The sequence below is a fragment of the Pipistrellus kuhlii genome, unplaced genomic scaffold (assembly GCF_014108245.1).
Source record: "Pipistrellus kuhlii isolate mPipKuh1 unplaced genomic scaffold, mPipKuh1.p scaffold_m20_p_14, whole genome shotgun sequence".
Taxonomy (NCBI): Eukaryota; Metazoa; Chordata; class Mammalia; order Chiroptera; family Vespertilionidae; genus Pipistrellus; species Pipistrellus kuhlii.
In genome coordinates, this window is record NW_023425449.1 from 10,887,431 (window position 1) to 10,915,295 (window position 27,865).

The following is a 27,865-nucleotide window of genomic DNA, read 5'->3' on the forward strand; positions in this document are numbered from 1 at the left end:
TTTTCTTCTGGGCTATAGTGTGAAAACATTTTTTCCCCCTTTTGGTCTTATTTTGTGCGCTTTATGCTCAGCGACTGTTGTGGGATCCAGTTGATGAGCCCACATACCGATGTAGGTTGGTCCTCTGTGGGTGGCTTGGATGTCTGTGACATTTATGGTTTGCAGAAGCTGAAGGGGTGGCCTGCTCCGTACCCTCCCTGCAAGGATAGGTATGTCATGTGTTTGCCAGACCCTGCTTAGCTATGTCCCTTTGGAATTTTACCAAAACTTTTTTTTTTTTTTGGACAGATTCTCCACACTTAAAAAAAAAATCTGTAAACGATTATAATTTCTTACAGCCTTATGAGAAAGTTCTATATGTTGGATGGATTGTTGAGGAAGGGGTGAGAGAGATAGAGAGGAAGAGTATGGATTTGGAGAATGAGTGGGATGAAGGGGGATGAAGGGCTTCGGTCGTCTCCTGACAAAATATAAAAACTCAGAGACTGGTGAATGGTATTGATGGAGCTTTAGCCTATGCCTTGGGTGATGAGCATTGTAGCTCAGACATAAAGCATTCAGAGTACCCATGTCGCTTATTTTATAGACGAAGGATATTTCCTATGCATTTTATGTGGCACATTATTCCTTTCATCCCATTGGTGAATGGTCCAGTAAATGGCTTATGGCTAACCATCTAAAATGACAATAAAATTTAGATTAAAAGAAGTTGTGATGGGGTAACTAACTGACTTGTTATAGTCAAGCATTCAGATGTTTTTCATTCGCTGAGTAGTATGCATGTTCAAAATATAGATTTTTGGAGCTCAATTAGGAGAGACAGAGTTGGACCAGAGATGAGCATGTGTTACATTAACCTAGTCATTAGTTTTTAATTTAAATATTGTTCAGCTAAATAATTTGGCACCCTGTGAGTTTCAGTGGTGCTGGGCTGGCAGTGTGAGCCCATCGCTAATTATTCACGGGGGGGGGGGGGGGGGGGGGAGGATCCCCTCCCCCTCTTTTCAGAGAAATGTGAAGCCAGCAGTTTGTTGTGGCAAAACTATCTTCCTGCACTTGATTCTTTTGTAAAAGTATTTTTTTTTCCGCATACGGATGGCTGGTACTACGGAGTTAGCTTTCACGAACTTCAGGTCAGTTCCTTTTAGAGTGTTTAGAAAAGGATCCCCTTGAAATAAGAAAAGGAAGGAAGGAAGGGAAAGAGCGGTCCATCTGTGACAGCTTGCGGAGAATTGGGTGTGAGGCTCACACTGAAGGCTTGTCCCATTACACAATTCAAAGCTGAATGTTGTCTAGATGGGCCCCCTCAGACTTCTTCCAGCATTCATGTCTGTCTCCCCCACCTTCCCCCATCATTCATGGACTCATGCTAAACTAATTTGGGGAGTCTTATAGGTAAGCTTAGGAATGGTGAAAACAGAGAACTCAATGTGTGAGATTCTTTTGAAGCAGATGGCAGGATTTTGCTTGATCATGAAAGAGCAGGTCTTCCTCCTTGTGTGAAATAGAGATGGCTACCCCGCCGCCCATGTATGAACACACAGGAGAGTCAGCATGAAGTGACCGTCCGCAGGAGGCTCTGACTCTTGTCTTACCCTGGATCCCATGGCTCCCCACCATCCGAAAGCAACAACTCTCAAGCTGGAGCTCTGGGTCCCATCCCCAGAGTTTCTTCTTAGAGGGAGGGCCCTGAGGATTGGCGTTCCTAGCAGGTTCTCTGGTGATGCTGCTGCTGGTTCAGGCACATCCTCCGAGAATCCCTGATTGGGGAGGTGAGCTGAGAGCTACAACACACATGAAAAGGTCCTTGATGCACTTGGTCTCTGCTAGAGTTCTCTCCAGGCAGGTGTTCTGTTCTCCTCGCCTTGAATACCGAGCTTCTTGCAGTTCTTCACAGATGCTCCGTTCTTTTGTGCTCTTGTATCTCAAAGCATTTGCTTTTTCTTTTGCTGAATTCTCTCCTCTCTCTTCTCTACCAGATGAGAGTGCCAACTCATTCTTCAAGACTCAACTTTTTCTAAACACTTCATTTCCTAAAGATAGTTCAGGAATCTTTTTGTGTCGTCACTCTACATTGTTTCCTCTTCTTCTTCTTCTTCTTCTTCTTCTTCTTCTTCTTCTTCTTCTTCTTCTTCTTTCTTCTTCAAGTGTTTTTATTGGTTTTAGAGAAAGAAGAGAGGGGGGAGAGAGAGAAACATCGATGAGAAAGCAACATCCATTGGCTGCCTTCTGCAAGCCCTTCATGGGGGATTGAACCTGCAATCTGGGCATGTGCCCTGACTAGGAATTGAACTGGTGACCTCCTGGTGCTTGGGTTGATGCTCAACCACTGAACCACATCGGCCGGGCTGTACATACTTCTATTGTAGCTTTTATGTGTTGAAGTGGAGTTGCAATATTCATGCATTATTACTCAAAATGAATTATTTGTGCTCTGCAGAGAGAGCGAAGGTGACATAAAAAGTGAGGGTGACGTTGTCTGTTGTACCAGTCCATAAAACCACATGTACCGATCCATGAGTTCCTGGGGGAGGTGTAGATGGAAGGCGAGGACCTGCCTTTCCCTCCGTGGGTCTCATCCTTCTTGCCTCTCACAGTGTAGTCATCTTACGTGGAGGAGATTCCAGTGTGAGAAATACATATTTTTGAGTAATGAGCGTTAAGCACAAGCCCAATGCTTTTATCTGGTCCCTACCTGAAGAATCAGTGACCCATTTCAGTTCTAGCAGAAACTCTGACTGTGATCAGCTTCTTGAGAGATAGGACAACATTGAACTTTATAGGTGTCTTCAGGAGATAATTTTTCATGAATCTGATTTCACCTGTGTGCTGGCTACAGGGCCCATTCCTCACGCAAGTGAGTGCTTAGGGTAGGGGTGTCGAACTCAATCAGAGAAGGGGCCAAAATCTAAAATCCAGCCTAAATCACGGGCCGAATGGTTTACTGAACAGTCATAAACTGTCATTGTGATGGAAACGCAGCGGAGTGCAGTGATGACAGCGCGGTGCGGGCCACATTGCAAGGCCTGGCGGGACGGATTTGGCCCGCGGGCCTTGTGTTTGACACATGTGGCTTAGGGTCTCTGCATCACATGTCTTTCCTCTGTTAGATCAGCATGTGTGGCGGCTGGGTCCATGTCTCACCCATCTGAGTTGGGGCTTATGGAGGATGCTCTGGCTTGACTCACTAAATGTAGCAACATATCCCCTATCATAATATTTCATAAGGATCCAATAAATACTTATTGAAGAAATTAATGAACTAACAAAGGAACAATGGAGTTGGTGAGCTTATTAGAGAGCAGAAAATCTTTGATTTTTATTTTTATTTATTTATTTATTTATTTTTTGCTGGAGAGACAATCATGGACTGATGGAGTATCAAATGTGGAAGGCACTTAGGGATTATTTTGTAAAAACCCCTTTATAGGATACGTTTTCAAAACATGAATTTGCCCAACATTACTTCCATGTATTTATTCTGCTAATCCTTTTCTAGATATATTGTGGTTTAGCTGACACCCTTGTAAGGTACAATAACCACACTAGATAGTATTACTACTATATGATCTTTGTGGAAAGATTTCCCTTTTAACATTTGCATTTTACATTAATTTCAACTTACTATTTCAGTATTTTGTTTACTCTTTTCATCTTAAGGAAAAATCAATGACCATGCACATGTTTTTTCAAGGGCAGAGACAATATGTAATTCATCTTGTATCCTCTTAGCTTAAGACAATAATTGGCATTTGCTCATTCAAAAGTTTTGTTATTGAAATGTGTGAACTGGGAGAAGCTCTGAGTCAGTTACTTAGTACTTTGAGAAATTAAGAATCATAGTGCTCTTAGGGACCTTTAGAGATCTACTGCAACTGAGCTTTTAAAATATTTTTACTTTAAAATATGTTTTTATTGATTTTCAGAGAAAGAAAAGGAGAGGGAGAGAGAGAAACATCAATGATGAGAGAGAACCATTGATGGGCTGCCTCCTGCACACCCCCTATTGGGAATTGAGCCCCAAACCCAGACATGTGCCCTAATCAAAAATCTGTTTAGTCTGGTGATAGTCAGTTTCAGAGATAATATTTGACTTTTAGGTAACTGATGCCTGTTTGAATCCCGTGTTTGAAAGACAGATGCAGTGGGCAACCCATGAAATATATTTATTGAGGAAACCTTATTCACAGTTGATTGCTAAATATTGTTACTTATCCATTGAGCTACACTTGTCAGTTTAAAGGTAAATCTTAGCCCTGAGCCCTCTGAACTGTGGACTGACATTCATATTGGACACGATTTATCCATGTACTTTAAATTCCATAGGGAAATAGTGAGACTTTAGACATGTACTGTCATCTGACATTAAAAAATGAATAAACAAGTAGAATATATATGCACACACATATAGGGGTACTTACACACACATATGTATTTCTAACTCTAATTTTACAATATCCTGCCATTCATTAAATTTTAATTATAGTATATCTAGCAATCTCTTAGTAAAACTTGAAAAGAATTAATGTTGCCCCAGGACAGTGACCATTCCATGGGGGAGGGTTTAAGGTCTTTTACAACCTGGCTAAAAATATAAATTAGTCCACATGAGTAGGCATCTCACTGAAGGTATCTTAAAAACAAATTAATGTTCTGAAAAGGGGACCTGAATCTGAGTTTGGAGGGCAAAGTGGGAAAAGACACAGCCAACCCACCCTTCACTTGTGATGGAAATGGAGCCCCATCATGTCAGTGATTTGTTCAGAGTCACTGGCAAACAGGCAGACTCAAGACTCATGACTCTTGTACGTTAACTGAATGACTTTAAATAAAAGTTGGCAGCATTTAGCAATTACTGGGAAGAGCTCAGAATGTTATCTTTCACTTTTTTTTTTTTTTGGTCTCAGTGGGAGGAATGGTGTTGAAATAGACTTAAATTAAGAACATATTGTACTTAATTTTCTCCTTTGGACAAGGGATTCAACTCCTTGGCCATGGTAGGGGCATGTGCTGGAGGCAACCAATGGCTCCTGGAGATGAAAAGACAACAGGAGTGTTATTTCTTCTTCTTTTACTTGTTCTTCCCTAGCAACCCACCCACTTCTAACGGAATAACGTTGCTCAGAGAGAGCAGGTGTGTAGCTATTTCCAATGACAAAGAAGCACAGAGGTAGGATGTGTGTGCAAAGGCCTTTGCTGCTATGATGCACCCTGACCCTGACCTCCTGGCATAAGGACACTGGGAAGAAAGGGTGCAGGTAATGGATTAATGGGTTTCTTTACCTGTAGTCAGTAGATTTCCAAAGGAAAGAAGTAAGGATTAAAAACACAAAACTGTGTGTGTGTGTGTATGTGTGTGTGTGTGTGTGTGTATATACTGTATATGTAAACATCAAGTCTTGAAAACTGAGTTTGTGGTTTTTAAAAAATGTAAAGACATATTTCCACAATCTGTTTTTCAGACCTTTACAGAGGCAATTAGGTTTAATGTGAATTATGGAGTTTTTGAAGTAGTTAACAATGCTCCACAACTTCTGGAAAAGCAACTGAAAAAAATTCTACAAAGCCAGCAACCTCGCAATCCCATCTATGATGTTGTACGAAAAGCAAAGAATGATACTAACCCTGCTCAGACGAGTGCCCCCTCTCCAGCTGAAACCATTAACATCAGCTACAGTGTTATGGTAAGAAAGTGCATTTGAGTTTATATCTTGCTAGACAGTTGGGTGATTATGGTGTGTCAACCAGGGTCCATCCTCGGTAAAAACTATACCATTCTAGTGAGTGATGTCGATAATGGGGAGGCTGTGCATGTGTGGGGACAGAGTAACTGGGAAATCTCTGTATGTTCCTCTCAATTTTGTTGTAAACTTAAAACAGCTCTAAAAAAAAAAAAAAAAAAAAAAAGTCTTACTGTGGCTGTGGTTGGTATTGCTAAGTGGTTAGAGCATGGGCTGGTGTATGGAAGGGTCACGGGTTTGATTTCCAGTCAAGGACATGTACCTGGGTTGCAGATTCAATCTGCAGCCCCCTGGTCAATGTAAAATGTAAATGCTTTATTGTTATTGAAAGACTATTCATAACTGGGTCCCTGCCTACTTTCTCAGCCTTCTTCCACCATCTCTGAAATCTCAGCCCGGGATGTAGTTGTGATAAATGTATCTCTGGTTCCTCTCCTGCTCCCCTCCTCTGCAACCTTGCTAATCATGCCTCAGGTCAAAGGCCGAGTGGCATGTTCTCTTGGAAATCTTTTCTGTCTCAGAGCCCAGTGTGACCTCCCACAGAAGCCTGGACTTATGGCCTTTGCAGCTCTCACCTATTATTTATTACTTATTGAATCATCTGCAAGCTCCTAAGGACAGGGTCTCTTATCTTTCTCATTTACCTTTGTGTCTCCAGGATAGTGCCTGGGGATGTAAATATTTAACAGAATTTCCTAAAATTGGAAGGACCACAGGCCTTCAATGACCACAGTGGCCTTACCAAGCGTTCTGGTTAGCTTTTTTCTGATAGAGGTTATTTTATTTATTTATTTATTTATTTATTTATTTATTTATTTATTTATTTAAAAATATATTTTATTTATTTTTAACAGAGAGGAAGAGAGAGGGATAGAGAGTTAGAAACATCGATGAGAGAGAATCATCGATCAGCTGCCTCTTGCACACACCCGCAACCAAGGTACATGCCCCTGACCGGAATCGAACCTGGGACCTTTCAGTCCGCAGGCCGACGCTCTATCCACTGAGCCAAACCTGTCTCGGCTGATGGGGGTTATTTTAAATCTGTGTTATGACTACAAAGATACTGAGATTGACTGAGTTTTATCTCATTCCTCTTCCTTCAACAGTAACTTAACGCTGGATTCCGTTTGTTAACCTGTAAAACGGAGATGATAGCTGATTCAGGGTTGTTGAGAGAGTTTAAAGAAGCACTAGAAGGCAAGATGTGGTTTCCAATTTGTGACTCAGGGTTCTGGCCCGTGTGCGAACAGAAGGAAGAGAGGCAGGGCTCTGAGCAGTAGCCGGAGGTCACTTGCTCCAGAGATGAGGCCCTCATTGACCTGAAAGCTGATTATTCCCTGACATTCTTTTTCTTTCTCATTTTCCTCAAATAGTGTCTGAATCGTGAACAAGGCATTCAGTGGATCAAAAAAGAAAGACTACCGGCATTTCTGGAAAGTGATTGCTATTTTGAATACAGGTATTGTAGTCTCATTAGTGTACATCTTTTTATTTTATTTTATTAATATATTTTATTGGTTTTCCACAGAGAGAAAGGAAGAGGGATAGAGAGCTAGAAATGTTGATGAGAGAGAAACATCAACCAGCTGCCTCCTGCACACCCCCTACCAGGGATGTGCCCACAACCAATGTACATGCCCTTGACCGGAATCGAACCTGGGGCCTTTTGTCCGCAGACTGACACTCTATCCACTGAGCCAAACCAGTTTCAGCAGTGTACATCTTTTTTAAATGCTGACTTTTTCTTTTTTTAACCCAAGATTATTTTCCTGTGCTTTCTTAATGAAATGTCATTTAAATCCATTGGAGTGCGACTCCCAGTTGCTACAGTATAAGAATTATAGAGCATTGGTTAAGAAAACCCATGTAACTTTTCCAGAGATTTCACAGAAACAGGACCTAAGAAATGTACTTCAGTTGTGCTTCTTTAATCGTTATATTTTTTAAATTATCTACTTATCAGGTGATAATGGCATTTATGTGTAGGGTATTAGGAACGGAGAGTAAGCGTGTCACGGAAAAGACAGAATGTTATGGTGCGGAGCCAAGTTTATCTTTTCTGTGCCCTGACTTTTTAAAGTATAAGTACCCAACCATTCTGAAGCTTTACTAAAATATGACCTTTGCTTATAACAGTCATTTAAAAAATATAAATAAAGTAAGTTAAGCAATCATTATTAGTTTGAAGTTCCACGAATAAGCTATTAATCTGAGCGGATCCTAAGAGAGTCATCTTGCAGAGTTAGGAAGAGAGATTGGCTTGAATACATGAAATAAAGTGTTAGTGCTTCTGCTCCCATGCCCCCACTCCCCTCCAAGTTCTACCATATTTTTAAACTTGCTTCCAATTTGTATGCTTTCTAAAATGCAGGTTAGCAAAATTGGTCTCTCAAGTGAGATGGAGTAAATCGGGCATGAACGTCACACTAGACACAACTTTTTCTCCCTGGGTCATGAGAAAAGTACCCACACCCCCGCCTCCCGTCATAGAGGATGACAATACCGTCATCATGAAGAAGTTCTACATTTCTCTCGGCGAGGTAAAAACACGAATGTTTCTTTGTGAATGAGCACTTCAATAAAACTCCTCCTTTTAGAAACACGCATCTCATTTGTGCCACTTGAAGAAGGAGAATTATCTCAGATACTTCAAAAGGCAGTCTTAACAAACATTCTTGTGGCTTTCCATTCACTCATTTGCCCTGCACTCTCTCACCTGAAATATAGTTATACTTATTCTCGTGTGTGTGTGTGAAGGAACAGAGGCAAGATTGAAGGACGTATTCATTGTCACCCAGGGAAACATGGGTAGCTGAATTATAGAGATGGTTTTATTGTTCATTCCAAATTTTTACTCTATGGGATTCTATAGCTGTGACTGAGACCCCAAATATTTGAGTCCATCAGCCTGGCCCAAAAGAAATATACAAGCAGCTTTCAGGACAATGAGGGCCTCATCACCGGAGCAACAGTGACCTCTGATCTTTTGCCTCTCATAACCAGGTTTCCTCTCTTGGAATACACTTCTAATGCACAATTCTCTACACAAATCCAGAATGTCAAATATGCGGCCCATGTGTCGATACTCTCCTGGTTTCTGTTCATTGCTAATCTCTCATGGCAATTTTCCTACTGAGCTCTAGGACTTGGCTCCAAAACCTTTTTAACTGGAGGCAGGCACTTCCAGTTGATCAAGATGTCATATGAGAGGAAACCTATTGGCCATCTCTGTTGGAATGGACAGACTTATCTTATCTCACTTGAACATTTGTATTCGTGTTTAATTTTGTACTTTGGCATTTCTATAAGTGATATTTGTTTTAAATTATGCGATTTCCATTATTTTCACTGAGTAATGCTTAGGGATGTAACAAGCACTCTTGCATATTAGTCTCTCTCAATTCCTTGAAAATTCCCTAATTTGGTCTCTTCTTACTGCTTAGGATACTGCTAGGAATAGAGAAGTCACTCAATAAATATAGATTGAAGGAACGTATAAGTAATAATAAATGACTTGGTTTTAAAGGAAGGAAAAGATGAAACAAAAGGGAATTAGAGTCTTTCAACATATAGGAGCACGAAAAAATAATTTTCCTCCCACTTTTCTAAGTTCTTCTGGCCTGGCTAATAATCCAATGAACAGAAACAGATTAATAGGAGAAAATGTCCCAAATGTATTACAGTGTACATGTGGGGAACCAGAATAGAGACTGGGGGATGCACTGGCCCCGTTGAGGTCTATGTGCCATTCTGGACTAAGGAGAAGGGGCCAGGGGTCTGGGATTTCCCAAAAGAAAGTAGGCAATTCACAGGAAGAAAGAGCAAACATGTGGCAAACATATTCTAGCTGGGTCACCCCCCACCCCCACCCCAAAACTGTGGGACACAGAGGGAAGTTCACCAAATGGGCTTTGTTGGATTTCTTCCCGTTGGCACAGTTAGTTCCTATTCCTATGCTAAGGTGTCGCTCCCTTCCATTAAGTTTCTACCCAAAGTCCTTTAAACAGGTAAGGGGGAGGGCCAAGGGTTCTTTCTGAGTCTTTTTGTCTCTTAAAAACCAGCTTAAAAATCAATATCCCCAAAAGCACAGTTAGGGTGGCAAAGCTTTTATCCACGGAAAACCTTACCCCTTAGGGATCAGTGACTAAACACACAGCACCTCTCCTTCCTCTCTCCTGCTTTTGATCTCACTGTGCGGCCTGATTGCTCAGAGAGTTCTGCACAATAGTCAGGGAGCAGCACCTACTCTACCTGAGGCCTGCCTCTCCTGAGAGTGTTCCCTAGGCTGAGGGCCAGCAGCCGGCTCAGTTAGAGGAAGGAGATGGGAGAACCATGCTGGAAGCTCCCTTCTCTGCTTATGCTGAACTTGGGTTCTCTTAGGAAAACAGATGAGGATGTCTCAGAGAAACCCGGGCAGAGGAATTTTGCCCAGAAGGGTGAGATCAAGGGCTTTTTAGGACTGGGATTCTAGAAGCTGAGAGTCAGCTTGGGATTTGGGTCAACTGGCTGAAGGGTACACAAAGCCATGGAAAATCGGAAGACTACCTCCAGGACAGGTGGGGTCAGGAGTCAGTCTTCAGGCAGCGTCCCTGCCAAGCAAAGTTATAAAAACCGAATCTAAGGTGAAGCGGCAGTTGAGTTTCGAGACGTTTCCTGTGCTACCGAGAGCGAGTCTGTCATATTAGGGAGGAGTTGTTAAAATCCCTAAGCCAGGTCAGACAGATTTAGGGGCGTGAAATATTTGGGAAGGTTGTAAAATGGGAGCTGCTGGAAAAAAGAGGCATCTGTGGACTCATGAGTCATGGTGATGGCCAAGTTCAAGTGAGATAGCACGCAGCAGCCGTAGTGGCTCCAGGGAGGGACGTGGCCTGCCTTTGGTGGAAGAGTGACGCATCTGATGGATATTGGGCTCATTTTTCTCCTTTGGGCATCTAATGTGAAATGTATCTGAACTGAAATTTCCTCCCCATTATTCTCTTAGCTAATGCTTTTTTTTTTCCTTCCTTTTTTTTCTTTTTCCCCCCTGTGTATAAACTTTTTTTTCATGGTATAATTTCCCCCTTACTCATTGTACAATGCATATTGAATAATATAATGATTTGCCCAGGTTTGTGATAGGAAGAACAGCACTAACCTGACATTAAACACTCGTGCTGCTTTCTTCCTAGGCCTCCTATTCAGACACAAAAGACTGGTTTGCGTTAGCCAAGCAAAGTGAGCAAACAGTGTCCACCTTCCCCGCACTCCACAGCAAAGTTGAGACACCGTACATTACATCTGTTTCCGGTAAGCAGAGGCGATGCGAATGGCTTTAGAACTCTCTAAGTTTCCTGCTGCCGTTCTAGTCTCACAGTACATCAGGTAGTGGTGGGGGACGGGGGGAGAGGAGAGAAAAATGGCCTCCCCCCCCAACTCCACTTTCTACCGTTCTTCAAGAGGTGACTTGGTCTAATGAAAAGAGGCTGAGTTTAGAATTCAACTCTGATACTTGCTGCCTGTACGGCTCTTAGAAGTTATTCCATTTCTGGGAGCTTTGCTTTTCTCATCTGTAAAGGTAGAATAACGATGCAAGCTAAATGGATATAGACAACGCCTGGCCGAGTGCTTGGTACCTGAAAGGCAAGTGTTTGTCTTGCCTCAATCTCCTGTCACAATGTCCAAATTCTTCCCATTAAGCCTTTGAAATAAAGTGGGTACAACAGCAGAGTTTTAAGGGGAACACTTGCCATGGGAAAGCACCAAATCTGCCTATTTCACTGATTCATGGAAGAAAATAAAATAGGAGCTGAAGACTGTATCTTAAGAAAAACCATAAAGACAATCCATGTGTATTTGTTAACTTTTATAAGATATGCCCTTTTGTAATTTTATGTATTTTCTTTTTGTAAATCCTCACCTAAGAATATTTTTTCCCATCGATTTTTTAGAGAGAGTGGAAGGGAGGGGAAGAGACAGACAGAGAAATATCAGTGTGAGAGAAACACTTCAATTGGCTGCCTCCCACATGTGCTCTGACCAGGGTCCGCCCCCTTGACCAGAATCGGACCCACAGCTCTTCTTCAGTCTGAGGGCCGGTGCTCTTACCACTGAGCTGAATCAGCTAGGGCCATTTTGTTTTTTTAAAAAAAATATTTTTATTGATTTCACAGAGGAAGAGAGAGAGAGAGAAACATCATTGATGAGAGAGAATCCTTGATTGGCTGCCTCCTGCACGCTCCACACTGGGGATGGACCACCTCACCCAGGCCTGTGCCCTGATTGGGAATCGAGCCGTGACCTCCTGGTTCATAGGTCGATGCACAACCAATGCTCCATGCTGGCTGGGCAAGGGCCATTTTGTAATTATTAATTAATTAATTTTTATAACTTTTTTTAAAAATTGATTTTTTTACAGAGAGGAAGAGAGAGGGATAGAGAGTTAGAAACATCGATGAGAGAGAAACATCGATCAGCTGCCTCCTGCACACCCCGCACTGGGGATGTGCCTGCAATCAAGGTACATGCCCTTGATGGGAATCGAACCCGGGACCTTTCAGTCCTCAAGCTGACGCTCTATCCACTGAGCCAAACCGGTTTCTGCCATTTTGTAATTTTAATGATAGGTTATAAGTAGGACAGTAATTGAATCTTTCTGATAAAATAGTGAAATTTTTGAGATGGCCAGTATGACTCGGTTCTGATCTATTCATGTATGTGTGGTCTTGTTATCTGTGGCAGCTAATTTCCCTTTATCACACCACATGAACTATTACAGCACCTACAGGCATACCCAGGGCTATTGTAGGTTGCATTCCAGACAACCACAATAAAGCAAATATCGTAATAAAACTGGTCACACAATTTTTTTTGGGTTTCCCAGCGCATATAAAGGACATGCTTACATTATATCATAGTCTGTTAAGTGTGCAATAAAATTATGTTAAACTGTATATACTGTACCTTAATTTAAAAATGCTTTATTGCTACAAAATCCTACATCATCAGAGCCTTCAGTGAGTCGTAATCTTTGTTAGTGGATGATTTTGCCCTGGTAACAAAGGTCACCATAAGTACAATAATGATGAAAATGTTTGAAATATTGCAAGAATTCCACAATGTGACACAGAGACACAAAGAGGGCAAATGCTGTTGGAAAAATGGTGCCAATAAACTCACTTCGCTTAGAGCTGCCACAAACCTTCACTTTGTAAAAGACACAGTATCTGGCCGAAACCAGTTTGGCTCAGTGGACAGAGCATCAGCCTGCTGACTGAAGGGTCCCGGGTTCGATTCGGTCAAGGACACGTATCTTGGTTGCGGGCACATCCCCAGCAGAGGTGTGCAAGAGGCAGCTGATCGATGATTCTCTCTCATCGGTGTTTCTAACTCTCTATTCCTCTCTCTTCCGCTCTGTAAAAAATCAACAAAATATATATATTTTTAAAAAGACACAATATCTGTGTAGTGCAATAAGACAATGCACAGCAAAACACGGTATGTGTCTACAATTGTGTAATATGCAAATTCAAAATGCTTTAATAGAGTTGGCCTTTATGGATTGACATCCTATATCAGCATAAAATATTATCGTATTTTCTGGCATATGAGACGACTTTTGAAACGAAAAAAAGTCAACCAAAAATCAGGGGCAAAAGACCAAAATTTGCACAAAAATTACCTGCAGATCTTGACGGCAAAGTAAGTCTTTTCTTTGAAGTGGGGGGTAGTCTCATACAGCGAATATAGGCCTAAACCTATGTTTTAACTGTAAAAATTAGGGGGTTGTCTTATACGCTGGAAAATACTGTACATATTCTGTGTAGAGCTGTCAAATATTTAGTTCATCTGCCCCGACTCCCTTTCCCATCCAGGGAAGACATGGCTAACTCCTGTGGGCAGCTTTTTCTCCTCCGGTCCCAAGTGTGGCTTTAGACTCCTCCTGAAGGCCCTGGTCCATGCAGTCACCGCCTGTGATAACAGGACTCATTTGCCATCCTGGCTCTGTAACATCTAGTAGTTAGTGTAAATGTCTTCTGTATCCCTATATGACCTAACAGCCTGTTATTATTTAATACAGAGAGTGTTATCTTTGATGATGGCGTTCACCCCAGGAAGAAAAAGGACTCATCTAAAGCCACGAGATCCATTTCTGAAGTGGAAGAGGAGGCGGAGGAAGGGTCTGTGGCTCTACCAGATACTCCTTCTCACGCTCTTCTGAGGATATACCTTGAAAAGCTGCCAGATGCTGAAAGACGGACATTCCACTTCGCAACCTATGAAGAATTTCTAATGTCCTATATAAACTTTATTTTGGTACTAGTACTTAATCAAATTCTCGACGAGCCAATTAGTGAAGGTCCAGGTTACGTAGATTTCAACAATATAACAGAAGTGATAGTTGATGAGTTTGAGCCTGCTCCTGAGAAGAAGGATGTGTCACCGGAAACGACTCTACCCAAGAAGGAAAAGGCTGCCCAGGAAGAGAGATTCGAAGAGGCAGATTCAATGCTGGACAGCGCCGGCTCAGAAATCAGGGCTGATTGGTGCCTTTCTCACAAAACGTATGACATTGGCAATAGGAAGGAGTTCGAAAGATTTAAGACATTTATGAAAGGTACATTAGGGGAGAGATATTGGTGGCTATGGATGGATATTGAGAGGTTAAAAGTTCTTAAGGATACTGGAAGACATCAAAGGTATTGCTATATTTTATTTTTTCAGTAGTTTTAAAAAACAAATTGTAGAATATTAATTTGGGTAGCATTCTTTCTCAAGCAGAAAACCTGAAATAAATATAAAAATGTAATGTATGCTTTCAGAGGGATGAGTAATAAAATATATATATATAAAAGCCAAGCAAACAGAATGCCAGAGATGACTGGAACGAATGGAACGACCCATTGCTTTGATGTGCACAGTGGCCCTGATCGCTATCCCCCTTCCATCTCAATTAGGACCCTCCCACCCCAATCGGGGGCAGAGATGGCTGGCCAACCTCTCACGTCCCCTCCCCCCGACTGGCCAGTTCTCCCACCCATGCACAAATTCGTGCACCGGGCCTCTAGTTTTATTATAACAATATTGATTCCACTAGTTCTGTGATCTCAAAGCTTTTACTTAGTAGATACTAACAGCAGCAATAATTTGGGTTTGCATCATTTCTTTCCCAGAGATTCTAAACCTGCTTTCAAATTTATCATTCTGTTTTATAACATTTCAGTGATATATTTTTATGGAAAAAATTATGTTACATATCACACTGGCATCATATACGTTACATGAAAGATACCTTATAACAATGTAAGGACCTGCTGTTTCTGGTCTCAAATTTCATGATCTTTAATGGGATGCCACTTAGTATTGTACAATATATCTGAAAGATACTGGATAGCATCTAGAGAGCCCCCTGGAGGCCAGCTGGGGTGCAGGTCTTTGTGTGGCTACTGTGTATGTTTTAGATCACAGTGAGTCTTTTTTTTTTTTTTTAATAGATTTTTATTAATTTCAGAGAGGAAGGGAGAGGGAGGGAGGGAGGGAAGGAGGGAGAGAGAGAGAGAGAGAGAGAGAGAGAGAGAGAGAAACATCAATGATGAGATGAGAATCATCAATTGGCTGCCTCCTGCACGCCTCCCACTGGGGGTCAAGCCTGCAACCCGGACATGTGCTCTTGATCAGAATTGAACCTGGATTCTTCAGTCCGCAGGCGTTGATGCTCTATCTATGGAGCCAACCCAGCTAGGGCCACAGTGAGTCTTAAGATTCCCCAAGAGGACCCTGCTTTAGGAGAGTCTGTGTTTTTCCTGATCTGCTCTGAAGCAGATCAACCATAGCAGATCGCCATTCTCACGAAGGATGTGACTGAGTATGTACCTGTGACTGGTCCATTCCAGTCATTCCAGTGGCGTTGAGATCATAGAGCTCATGGCTACTCTAGTTATAGGAGCAGGCGTCACCAAGTGGTTGGATGTAAAGCATGACCTGATGGATGCTGAGGTAGAAGAAAGGCCAGGGCCATTTCTCAAGACACAGGAGGGAAGTTAGATGCAAACAACCTACTACCGAGGTTCTCCAGGATCAGTTCCTACTGTTCATGTAACAAATTACCGCACGTGTATTGACGTGAAGCAACACGAATGTATTCCCTTACAGGTAGGAGGTTAGAGGTCTGAGATGGATATGCAGGGCCTTCTGAAGGCACAGGGGAGCATTCATCTCCTGGCCTTTCCCCAGATCCTGGCCCCTCCCGCCATCTTCAAAGACAACAGCATACGGTCCTTTCTTCTCTCTGACCTCTGCTTCCTTCCTCACTTGTTCCTCTGACTCTGAACCTCCTGCCTCACTCTTAGACCTAACTCCTACAGGGTAATTTCCTCAATATCCTGGTCACTCCTTCAGAATCTCTTCTAAGGCACACAACGGCCGTGGGTCCTGGGGTTTAGAACACAGGCATCTTTGCAAAGCCAGTGGCTCAGCCTATCAGAGTTGTCCAGCCGCCCCCACGTCAGTACGCCTGTCACTTAGCGTTGGTCCTGAGCTGGCTCTTGACTTTGCTCAAACATTGTGAAGTGGAAATATTTGGCTCGTTGAATGTTGAACATCTCATCAATGTGTGTATGTGTTTTATTGCAGACATCTTGAAAAGATGAAAAAAAACTATCTGGTGAGCAGTGGAGATTGCTACCTTTCTACAGAAATCTTAACAAAACTTAAATTGCTAGATGGTTCTCAGTGGAATAAAGCACACTTAATGAATATTCAGGCTGAGGTTGTAAAACCCATACTTCTGTATTGGTAAGAGAAATTATGTGACTCAAAGTTACCTGCTTTCCCTTTCTTAGGCTAGTTACAAGTTATATGTTTAAAAATATGTAATCTGCCCTAACAGGTTTGGCTCAGTGGATAGAGCGTCGGACCTGTGGACTGAAGGGTCCCAGGTTCGATTCCGGTCAAGGGCATGTACCTTGGTTGCGGGCACATCCCCAGTGTCACTTTCATCTACCAGTTTTATTTGCTGCTATAAGTAAATACTAAACTCTATTAAAATGATCACAGGTGCATTTTATGTTCATTTTATTAGAAACTGTAAGGCCCTGGCTGGTTTGGCTCAGTGGATAAAGCATTGGCCTGTGGATGGAAGGGTCCCGGGTTCAATTCCGGTCAAGGGCACATGAAATTTTCTTAATCAAATAGGTAATAGATTCTCCTTCTTATCAAGTAGATAATAATTTAAAAAATATATATTTTATTAATTTTTTTCAGAGAGGAAGAGAGAGGGATAGAGAGCTAGAAACATTGATGAGAGAGAAACATTTATCAGCTGCCTCCTGCACACCCCCCACCAGGGATGTACCCACAACCAATGTACATGTCCTTGACCGGAATTGAACCTGGGACCTTTCAGTATGCAGAGTGACACTCTATCCACTGAGCCAAACTGGCTTCGGCTGTAGATAATAATTTGAATGCAACTTTAAAGTTATTTTTCTTCTTCATATGAGTGTACATTGCCTCTTTATATGAATGAATGTTATTTTAGGCAGTTGATGTATCATGGAAAAATGTGTTTTTTAAAGCCAGGCAGCAGATAAAGAAGTAGAAATTATTAGAAAAGGCCATGGCAAGACTGATAATTGTGAGCCTAAGTAGTATACATTTTGTGAGCTCTTGATTTTTGAGGCTTATTGTGTAGTTTAATCTTAAATTTATTTCCCTCTCAACCAGGGCACCGCGATTCTGTGTTACACATTCAAGTGCAATAAAGCATGCCAGTGCCGAACTGAAATTGTGGCACCGCCGTCAAGAGAATCCAAGGAAGGATATCGACCCTTTTCCACAAATAGCAACCCTTTTGCCATTAAGACCTAAATCTTGTATTCCACAGATATCTGATACGGAGGTAGGGTGAACATGGATATTTTGATCTCTTTATTAAGTTTATAGGAAAATGTCCATGCTTGGGTTTTGTACACTAAATCTTAAGTTTCATCATAGTCTTCTCTCTCTTCTCTCTCTCTCTCTCTCTCTCTCTCTCTCTCTCTCTCTCTCTCTCTCTCTCTCTCATTGTTAGTATACATGCTACAACATTCCTATATAATAAAAACCTAATATGCTAAGTGTCTAGTCATTCGGTCTGCCATTCAACCAATCAAAGTGCAAAATGCTAATGATATGCTAAGGCTGCTCAACTGCTTACTATGACGTGCACTGACTACCAGGGGGCAGATGCTCCAACCAGTAGGTTAGCTTGCTGCTGGGGTCTGGCAGACCGGGATTGAGTGAGATGGGACAGACATGCCATGGAGTCCTCCTGCAGTCCCTCCCCGGCTGGCCAACCTCCTATGTCCCTCCCCAGCCCCAATCCTGTACCAGTGGGGTTGAGAGAGGGTGTAGGCAAGGCTGAGGGATCCCTCCCCCCCAGTGCACTATATAATAAAAGGCTAATATGCAAATGGACCAAACAGCAGAATGATTGCTTGATATGATGCATACTGACCACCAGGAGGCAGGTGCTCAATGCAGGAGCTACCCACTGGTGGTCAGTGCGCTTCCACAGGGGGAGTGCTGTTCAGCTAGAAGCCAGGCTCACAGCTGGCGAGCGCAGAGGCGGTGGCAGGAGCCTCTCCCACCTCTGCCGCAGTGCTAGGTATTCCGACTGACTGCTTAGGCCCACTCCCCACGGCAGGCCTAAGCCATCAGTCGGACATCCCCCAAGGGCTCCCGGACTGAGAGAGGGCAAAGGCCGGGCTGAGGGACCTGCCCCAAGTGCACAACTTTTGTGCACCAGGCCTCTAGTTAGGGAATAAGAAAGCCTATAATCTGTTCACCAGGCAGCCAAAGGGATCCTTTAAAATTGCAGGATCATGTCACTTACCTGCTCAAAATTCTCTAGTGGCCTCCTCCCTCCTTCAGAGTAAGCATTCAAAGTGTTTCAACAGCTGTCCCTGCCTCTGCTAACCTGCTGACCTAATTTCCTACCACACTGTTCTAACTTACTCCACTCCAACCGCGATGGCCTCTGCTTTTCTCTGAACGCGCCAAGCAAAAGTGCTGTTCCCTTCATGTCTAGCGTCCTTCCCCCAGCTGCCCACATGGCTTGCCTCCTCCCTCACTCCAGCTGTCTGCTCAGTTGTCGCCTATTCAGAGGCTGTCCCAGACTCTTCTAAAGAAGCACCCCTGTACTGTCGGACAGCACAGTACCCTCTGTCACTGCATCCTCTGCTCTGCTTTATTTTGCTTTACTGTACTTATGACCCCATAATTTGTCTACTGTCTTTCACCTCCTACTAGAACATAAGGGCTTTTTCTCTATTGACTACTCATCCCCAGTTGCCTAGAAGAGCGCCAGACACATAATCATTGCTTAATAAATATACATCGAATAAATGAGTAAGATGTAACAACGGCAGGATTCGAAGTAGTGAGCATTCTTTCACACCAGAAAAGATTAAAGTAGTGCGAAAAGAGGATTACCCAAAAAAGGGAAGGACATCGTTCTCTTAAGACATAGGTCTTTAATATGGACCAGTGTTATTCTTGCATCCTTTCTCTGCCTCGCCACACCCATTTTCCACCCTGCCGCATACCCACATTGCACGCACACACAAGCACTGAAACCTACTCCGTTATATTATAGAATAAAAAATGTTTTCGCAAAGTGCTTCCTCTAGGAAAGAGACCTTTCCCCACAATGTTGTAAGGCAATACAAGCCTTTGGCCTTTCCTTGCCCAGAGTCTAAATAGCTATAGGGTGATGGTGGTGGTGATGGTGGTGGTGGTGCTGGTGGGGGTGGTGGTGGTGGAGGAGGAGGAGGAAGAGGGATTGAGCAAAAAAGAGAAAGAACTCATGGACATGAACAATAATGTGGTGACTGCAGGGTGGGTGGGAGCAGAGGATTTGGAGGGGATAAATAAATGGTGATGGAAAAGGAAAAGAAAAGAAATTTTGGAAAAAAAAAGACCAAAACTATAGAGGTTTCGGCCTCCTGGTTTCATAAAAGTGGGAGTTTGAAGGAAGAAAATTTTTATTACAGTGGCAAGCATGTCGGTGATAGAGTAAGGGAAGAAATCCTCTAGTGATCAAAACAAATTCGAGGTATATGTGCAGGGCTAAGCTTTATTCCCCTTTTTAAAAACTTGCTCATCTTTCACTTTGCTCGTTATTTTACCACTTTTTAGAAAGAAGAATCCAGTTTAGTACCACCTCCTAAATATCCTAAGAAACCATCTTCAGCAACCCAAAGACCTTGGAAAGATGAGACTTGGCATTCAGTTTCTCCTAAGGACAGCGTGACTGAGAAAGGGTAGGTGCTCCTCCCTCCCTCCCTCCCTCCCTCCCTCCCTCCCTCCCTCCCTCCCTCCCTCCCTCCCTCCCTTTCTTTGGTGCAGCTTTCTATATACCTATTGAGGAAACTCCATACTGTTTTCCACAGTGGCTGCACCAGTCTGCATTCCCACAAGCAATGTTTTCATAATTTCCCTTTTTATAGTCCATTATTAGTATATAGAAAGACAACATAGCCCTAGCTGGTTTGGCTCAGTGGATAGAAGGGTCCCGGGTACAATTCCAATCAAGGGCACATGCCCGAGGTCCAGGCTCGATCCCCAGTGTGTGTGTGTGGGGGTGTATAGGAGGCAGCCAATCAATGATTCTCTCTCATCATTGACGTTTCTCTCTCTCCTTCTCCCTTCCTCTCAATAAAAAAAAATATATATATATATTTTTAAAAAGAAATCAATAAAAATATATATTTTTAAAAAAGAAATACAACATATTTTTGTATATTGACTTTGTATCCTGCAACCTTGCTGAATTCAATGATTAGTGCTAAAAGATTTTTGGCAGAGTCTCTAGATTTTTCTATATATAACATTACTATCATCTGCCAATAGTGACAGTTTTGTGTCTTTTTTTATTTGGATACCTTTCATCTTTAAGGTTGTGAGTTCAGTCCCAAGAATCAACCACCGAATGCTAAATACACAGAACAACAAATTAATCTCTCTCTACCCCTTCTCTCTTCTCTCAACTTAAAGAAGAAAGTTATCTGTTATGGGGGAGAATCAGAGCAAGCATGGAGCGTGCTGTCCTGTGTTTTGTCTGAGAAACGGAAACACGCGGTACCTACGTTTACTCTGAGAAGAGCCTGCAACATAGTTGCTGGTAGAATGGAGTGGGATTAGACTTGTGAGGTGGAGCAAGACTTTTATGGATCTGGAAAGTAAGGTTTAGAATAATTGCAGTGGGGAGCGGGGAAGAGAGCAGGATAAGAAAATACATTTTAAAAATGGCCTGCCTGGCCAGTGTTGGTAAGTGGTTAGAGCGTCAGCTTACACACCCAAGGGTTTCTGGTTTGATTTCCAGTTACCGGCATGCACCTGGGTTACGGTTTTCTCCCTGCCCCTGCTTGGGGTGCTTGTGGGAGCAGCCAATAGATGTGTTGTCTCTCTCACATCAACATTTCTCTCTCTCTCTCCCCTCTTCCTTCCTACCTCTTTTCCTTTCTCTGAAAAGCAATGGGGGAAAAATGTCATTGGGTCAGGATTAAACAAAAAATAAAGAAATAGTAATAATGTCCTAAATCATTAATCTAACTTCAAAGTCTTCCAATATTTTTTCTCAAACCACCATATAGAAATTCTTATTGAGAGAATGAACTATGATAATGTGAGTTATATTGTAGCATATACTAGTAGTGTTCACTTAACTGTTAGTGTTCTCTTGCTCGCCAGTGGTCGGCAAACTCATTAGTCAACAGAGCCAAATATCAATAGTACAACAATTGAAATTTCTTTTGAGAGCCACATTTTTTTAAACTTAACGCCACTTCTTCAAAATAGACTCACCCAGGCCATGGTATTCTGTGGAAGAGCCACACTCAAGGGGCCAAAGAGCCGCATGTGGCTCGTGAGCGCAGTATGCTGACCACGGCTCTAAGCAAATTAGTTAAGTTGTTGCCTTTTAAAAAGGCTTTTCCTGCCTACCTTTATAGTATATTGTTCATTATTCTCTCCATCTAAAAAGAACCCCTGTAAACACACAGACACACACACAGACACACACAGACACACACACACACACACACACACACACACACACACGGCATGCCCCATAAATATCTCCTATCCATTTTTCAGGGAAAGTCTCATTTCTTTATTTACTAATATTAGTAAATGAAATTTGTGTATGGGGCTGGGTGGGAGGGTGTCACTCAGCCCAGCCTGCATCCTCTTCCATATGGGACCCCTCAGGGATATCCGACTGCTGTTTAGGCCAGGGATCATGCCTAAACCAGCAGTCGGACATCCCTCTTGCAATCCAGAATGGCTGGCTCCTAATCACTCACCAGCCTGCCTGCCTGATCACCCCTAACCATTTAGCCTGACAGCCTGCTTGCCCCCAATTGCCCTCCCCCCCTGACCTGATTGTCCCTAGTCATCCGGAAGGTATCCCAGACTAATTAGCATATTACCCTTTTATTAGTATAATAAAAAAGACTTCTCATTCTTATACTCCTGTAGTACTTATTATCCATTGCAGCCATTTGGCAACTATAATGTATTCTTAAATTCATTAAAACAATAGTTACTGTGTTGACAGTGTTCTTCCTGCATACTGCATTCTCTCAACTAATTCCTCAGGACTGGACCTGATGCTTACAGTTGTTTTTGTTTTTTGTCTAATTCTCTCGCAATGCTAGGACACACTTCTGAGATTTGGTGCCATGTATACCAAAGGTGCTCAAAATATGCACGTTGATCAATTAGTTCTTGTCTAATTTAGGTCAAGGCAGATGTTAGAGAGAAGCCAAGTTTTTCGCTTAACGTCTTATACCGATATTTCGGAATGTCTGAAGCCCGAGCTGAATAGAAGATTTACTTATTCAGAAGAACCTTTGGTAAGTATTTTGAGGACTGAATAATCTGATTCCTCCTTTAACTGATCAATGTCCCCTGATTTTAGAGAATTTCTATTAATTTTCCATAACAGTTTTTCTTTACTAAACAACACATTTTATGTTTTCCTTGTGAAAATATTTCTACACACAAATTTCTTCTGTGTTTCCTTTTGTAGTACCATGTTGCTATATATTCCGCTGGAGGCCCAATGCACTAACTTTGTGCGAGAGTAGGCTTCCCTCTGGTACCTGGCAGGCACCCGAGGCCCAGGCTTCCCTCACAGCCCCGGCTTCATCCAGAAGGTCATCAGGAAGGACGTCCGGAAGGATGTCCAGCCTAATTAGCATATTACGCGTTTATTGTTATAGATTGCTTGCTGTTTTCAAAAACAGCTGTGATCTGGCTTTGACGACACTTCAAACACAAAATAAGACCCTCTAGGGTTTTTGTTAAGTTTTTAACACTTGATAAAAAAAATAATATTTGATGTTATGTTTTAGAAGCTTAGCATTTTTTTAAAAATATGCATCTTGAGTCTTTTTTATTTTTTATTTTTATTTTTTATTTTATTGATTTTGTACAGAGAGGAAGGGAGAGAGATAGAGAGTTAGAAACATCGATGAGAGAGAGTCATCGATCAGCTGCCTCTTGCACACCGCCTACTGGGGATATGCCCGCAACCAAGGTACATGCCCTTGACCGGAATTGAACCCGGGACCTTTCAGTCCCCAAGCCAACGCTCTATCCATTGAACCAAACCGGTTCCGTGCAGAAGCTTAGCATTTTTTATGAAGCACTTTATGACGTATTTTCGTAGTGTGGCTACCTTGAAAGTGTGGACTCAACACACCAATTCTAGATGACAATTTCCCATTCCCTAAGGATTATATTTACTTTAGCTCGGTAGTCCTGATAGAGTCTCAACCCTTAGATATGATATTATATAACTTTTTTATTCTAAGCAAACAGTTCTCCTTTTCTTCTAATTAGGGTATTTTTCTTTCTTTTTTTAAAAAAATATATATTTTATTGATTTTTCAGAGTGGAAGAGAGAGGGATAGAGAGTTAGAAACATCGATGAGAATTATTGATCAACTGCCTCTTGCACACCCCCCACTGGAGATGTGCCCGCAACCAAGGTACATGCCCTTGACCGGAATCGAACCTGGGACCTTTAAGTCCGCAGGCTGACACTCTACCCACTGAGCCAAACCGGTTTCGGCTAATTAGGGTATTTTTCCTACCAAAATGATGATATTTTCATTTTGAAATGCCAGTGATTAGACATCATAAAACATTACATTCTCACCTCAGAATTTGTTTAGTGGGACAATAGAGAGAGGCAGAGAGACACTATAACAAAGAGAGAGCAAGAACCGCACTTAAACCCCAAATCGTGTATGCCTCAGCTGTTTTAAGATTAGGAAGAAGTCCAGCTTCCATACAACAAATAGCAAAGGGTTAATATGAACATGATGCCCGTTTGGACACCAGAGTTACTCCCGTGCGTGAAGAAATGGCCAGTTGTCTGTGTTCCCGGAGTGGTGTCAGGGTTGCCAACGTTATTGGCAGGGAAGCCCGTACACAGAACTTTTATGAGAACTTCGGCTGTCATTTCCGTGCTGACGGCCGTGACCTGTATGGGGTGAGGCTATCCAGAGAGGGACCCCTACCCCCTGAAGACTGTTAATGAGCAGCAGTGAGAGGCCTTGAAGATAGTTCTTTTTATAACCTCCTTGTAGCGATTATAGCCTCACCTCAAGGCCAAACTAACAATAAACATGCAGGAGAGAGGCCACCAACAGTGGTTGGGAAAACTCCTAAAACGGCATTGCTGTGCCTGAAGCAAAAAAACGGTGGAGATTGCGAAGTCATTCTAACATCAAGCTAGAGACCCGATTGGTTTAGGAGGGAAGGAACTCGGCTGCTAACTTGGCTCCAGAAATGAACCTTATGTGACAGTCAGATGCAAACATACTGCACTGATTACATACATGGGACCGAAGTAAAATAGTCCTCTGGGGAAATGACAGTCTCACAGAGTTTATGAGACCGGTTGTACCATGCCACATAAATGACAATGTTTCGGGTGGTTAACCGCCTTCTGTCTTGTTGTCTAGGTCAAAACCATGGCAGATGGTGCCTTGGGAGGATATGACATGGAAAATTTGTTGCAATCGTTGTATGTAGAGAATAGAGCTGGATTCTTCTTTACTAAATTCTGTGAGCATTCGGGGAACGAGGTAGAAAATTATTATTTTAAACATCATTTTATACCTTTACTTCATTTTAAAATAAGAAAGGTTGAAATAATGCAATACTTAAGTAACTATATTTGATGTTAACGTTCCATCTCTGGTAAGAAATGTCATACTAACTATTGTATTTAGGGTCACTATCCTCCTTAAATACTAAAAAAATAAAATACAGATAGACAAGAATTGACTGGCAATGCTAACAGTTCATTTTTCCTATAACTTTGTTTCAACGTAATACATTCTATTGAGAGTTGATTTCTATCAATCCTATAATTTTATTTTTGATAATGATAAGAATTACAAGTTACAATTGGTAGTGGCAAACTTGTTTTTTAGTGCTGCTGTTGTTTTTTCAATCAGAAAGTCTTCACTTTGCTCAAATGAAAAGTATTTCATGAGTTCAAATGAAGAGTTTGGTTTGGTTCCGGCGTGATGTACATTTGCCCGTGTATACCAAAATACCTTTACATTTGGGGTTCGTGCCAGAAGAATGTGATTGCTCTTTGTTAACGAGAACACTTACTATTTTAATGACCAATTAGATGAGAAGCATACATGCAAAAAATAGAATGTCCTAGCGAATACCAATAAATACTTCGTATGTTGCCAATTTGTGCTAAAATAGAAAACTATCTTCAATTGCACATGATTTATGGTAACAGCAAGAAGCAAAAGCAATCCTTTACATTTGAAGCCAGAGCTCCGCAGAGCTTCGATAATTGAGCAGTAACGATCTCTGTGCCTTTCCGTCCGCAGCTGTGGAAGAACAGCGTGTACTTCTGGTTTGACCTGCAGGCTTATCATCAGCTCTTCTACCAAGAAACACTTCACCCTTTTAAAGTATGCAAGCAAGCCCAAGTAAGTAGTAAATAACGCTGGCTCCCCTGCAAGGCTCTACATACACAGAGGAACGAAAAGCTGAGTCCAGCCCCAAACAAGAGAAATCTGGGAGTGCAGACAAAAAAAAAAAAGCAACAATTAATTTTGTGCCGCGGGGATCAACTTTATTTAAATGTCAGCAGAGTATTGTTTTTATCATCTGGTCTGTTGGTTCTCAGTGTTATCTTTTTAAATTTGGTTTCCTTTATTTTCTCTTTGCTGCCAATATTTGTTCTAATAAGGAGCTTCCTTCCTTCCTTCCTTCCTTCCTTCCTTCCTTCCTTCCTTCCTTCCTTCCTTCCTTCCTTCCTTCCTTTCTTTCTTTCTTTCTTTCTTCCTTTTCTTTCTTTCTTTTTAAAAAATGTATGCCTTTTGGTTTGGTCCTGAGTGATTTAAGAGAACTCTGAGAGAGGGTATGTAATGAATCATGGAAGTGATTGGGAGCAGAGGCATAGACAGAGCCGGTCTCTGAGCTGCCTGCAGAAGTTGACTGTTGGATACCCTTAGGCCGCTGACCTGTCTCAAGGGTGGGAAAGGATGTTGACTGTGGTGTAGACCATGTGTCGCCTGGGCTTCTGTGCTACACGCGATGTAAGACAGACACTCAGAGCTGGAGAAAAGTCTATCTCAAGACCTCCCTGAAGCAAAATCGAAGAGGAGGGGAAGAAATGGAGGCTGAACAGCGGATTCTCTGTGAAGGGAGACAAAGAGAGTGCCAGTGACCAGCTGTTTTGGTGTGTGTATGTGCGTGTGTGTGTGCACACGTGTGCATTTGTGTGTGTGTTGTGGAAGAAGGAGAGGGAATAGAATTATGAAACTGACTTTTCAGGTCTTTATTCCTAAGCTCTTCTGATCTTTTATGGAGAGAGGTCGTCAAGCCTAGAAAACTGCTAATCGCTTTGGGATCTGTGAGACATGTAAGCGGTCCTTAAAATCTGAGTGAACCCCATCCCAGAGGGCTCTCCCCAAACAATGCTGAGATGAGCTCTATCGTGTTATTTATTACCCCGCATGGTCTTATGTAGGACATCCAGGAACGCTGCTGGGTGCTTGCTGCTCCCTCCACCGCCCTGACTCTGGCCTTAATGACTGTGCTTTGCAAATCAGCGGACAGGACTTTGTACTTTCCATCATGAGAATAAGAGCTTCGGTTTTACACAGCCCAGCTCTGGGTTCATGAAACCATGAATTTTATCTCTAAGTTTCCAGTACCATTTTCTGAGACCACACAGTTAGCTCTTTTGCTTGTTAATCCTCTACCTGCAACCCTCTATTTATCATTCTCCCCCTAACCTATTGCCCCTGTCTGCTAAAGTACCATCCGTTATTTTTATTGTGTTTTCACTACTACAAAGCATTAGCCAAAAATCTTCAGTGGCTCAATAAAGGGGGATCTTTGTTGTTGTAATCACCGTATTTCCATGCAATTGTAAAAGAGGAAATTGTAGTTGAGCTCAGTAGACTTAATACTAATTCTTAGCAATGATATTATTCAACCAGCTATGAATAATGGTGAAACAGGATACAGTCAAGTGTCAGTCATTCTGAGATGGATGATTCTGTTTGGCGATTTCAAAGTCCATAAACTTTTTCTTCTTTTATACGTTATCTTTTAGGGGCTCAAAGAGGAGTGGGTGGAAGAGAACAATGGATAAATTGGCTTTTAGTGAATAGGGAGAAATAAAAGGAGAAATTCATGTGGTGTTTTCTTGTTTGCTTTTTTATGTGGTTATTTAATTTTTGGTTACTGGGACAATTATTAAATTTGTTTAGGTTTTAATTATTTTAGATTTCTGTGCCTCCAGATATAAGAATTTTCTAACACCATAATCCTATAGATTTATTTCACAGTATAAAATAACCATTTTTGTCTTTATAATAGAAATGTGTGGATTTCTTCAATGGCACATTTAGCTATAGATCTTTGGATTGGTAATGTCGATGGCAAGATAGTATCAGCTGGTGCTGTGTTAAAGTGGCTATGAACTTAATTTTATATTGTTTTTATACATCTGGCAGGTTGTATGGTAAGAGACCCAGAGTTGATTCCAAGGGCTTACCTGCTTTTATGTATGCTAGGAGGCAGATTATATCCCTTGAAGTTTATTA

General features: G+C 42.0%; 1 protein-coding gene across 1 annotated transcript in view; it reads left to right on the plus strand.

The window, feature by feature from the left end:
• Nucleotides 1-27,865, plus strand: part of RGS22 (regulator of G protein signaling 22) — a 92,989-nt gene that overhangs the window by 13,199 nt on the left and 51,925 nt on the right. Inside the window, exons 4-14 of the mRNA XM_036437409.2 lie at nt 5,463-5,684; nt 7,118-7,203; nt 8,116-8,284; nt 10,913-11,030; nt 13,801-14,419; nt 16,353-16,514; nt 17,445-17,619; nt 19,899-20,023; nt 22,504-22,618; nt 24,740-24,862; nt 25,634-25,735. Coding sequence (XP_036293302.2) covers nt 5,463-5,684; nt 7,118-7,203; nt 8,116-8,284; nt 10,913-11,030; nt 13,801-14,419; nt 16,353-16,514; nt 17,445-17,619; nt 19,899-20,023; nt 22,504-22,618; nt 24,740-24,862; nt 25,634-25,735 — 2,016 coding nt within the window. The remainder of the gene's footprint in view (nt 1-5,462; nt 5,685-7,117; nt 7,204-8,115; nt 8,285-10,912; nt 11,031-13,800; nt 14,420-16,352; nt 16,515-17,444; nt 17,620-19,898; nt 20,024-22,503; nt 22,619-24,739; nt 24,863-25,633; nt 25,736-27,865) is intronic.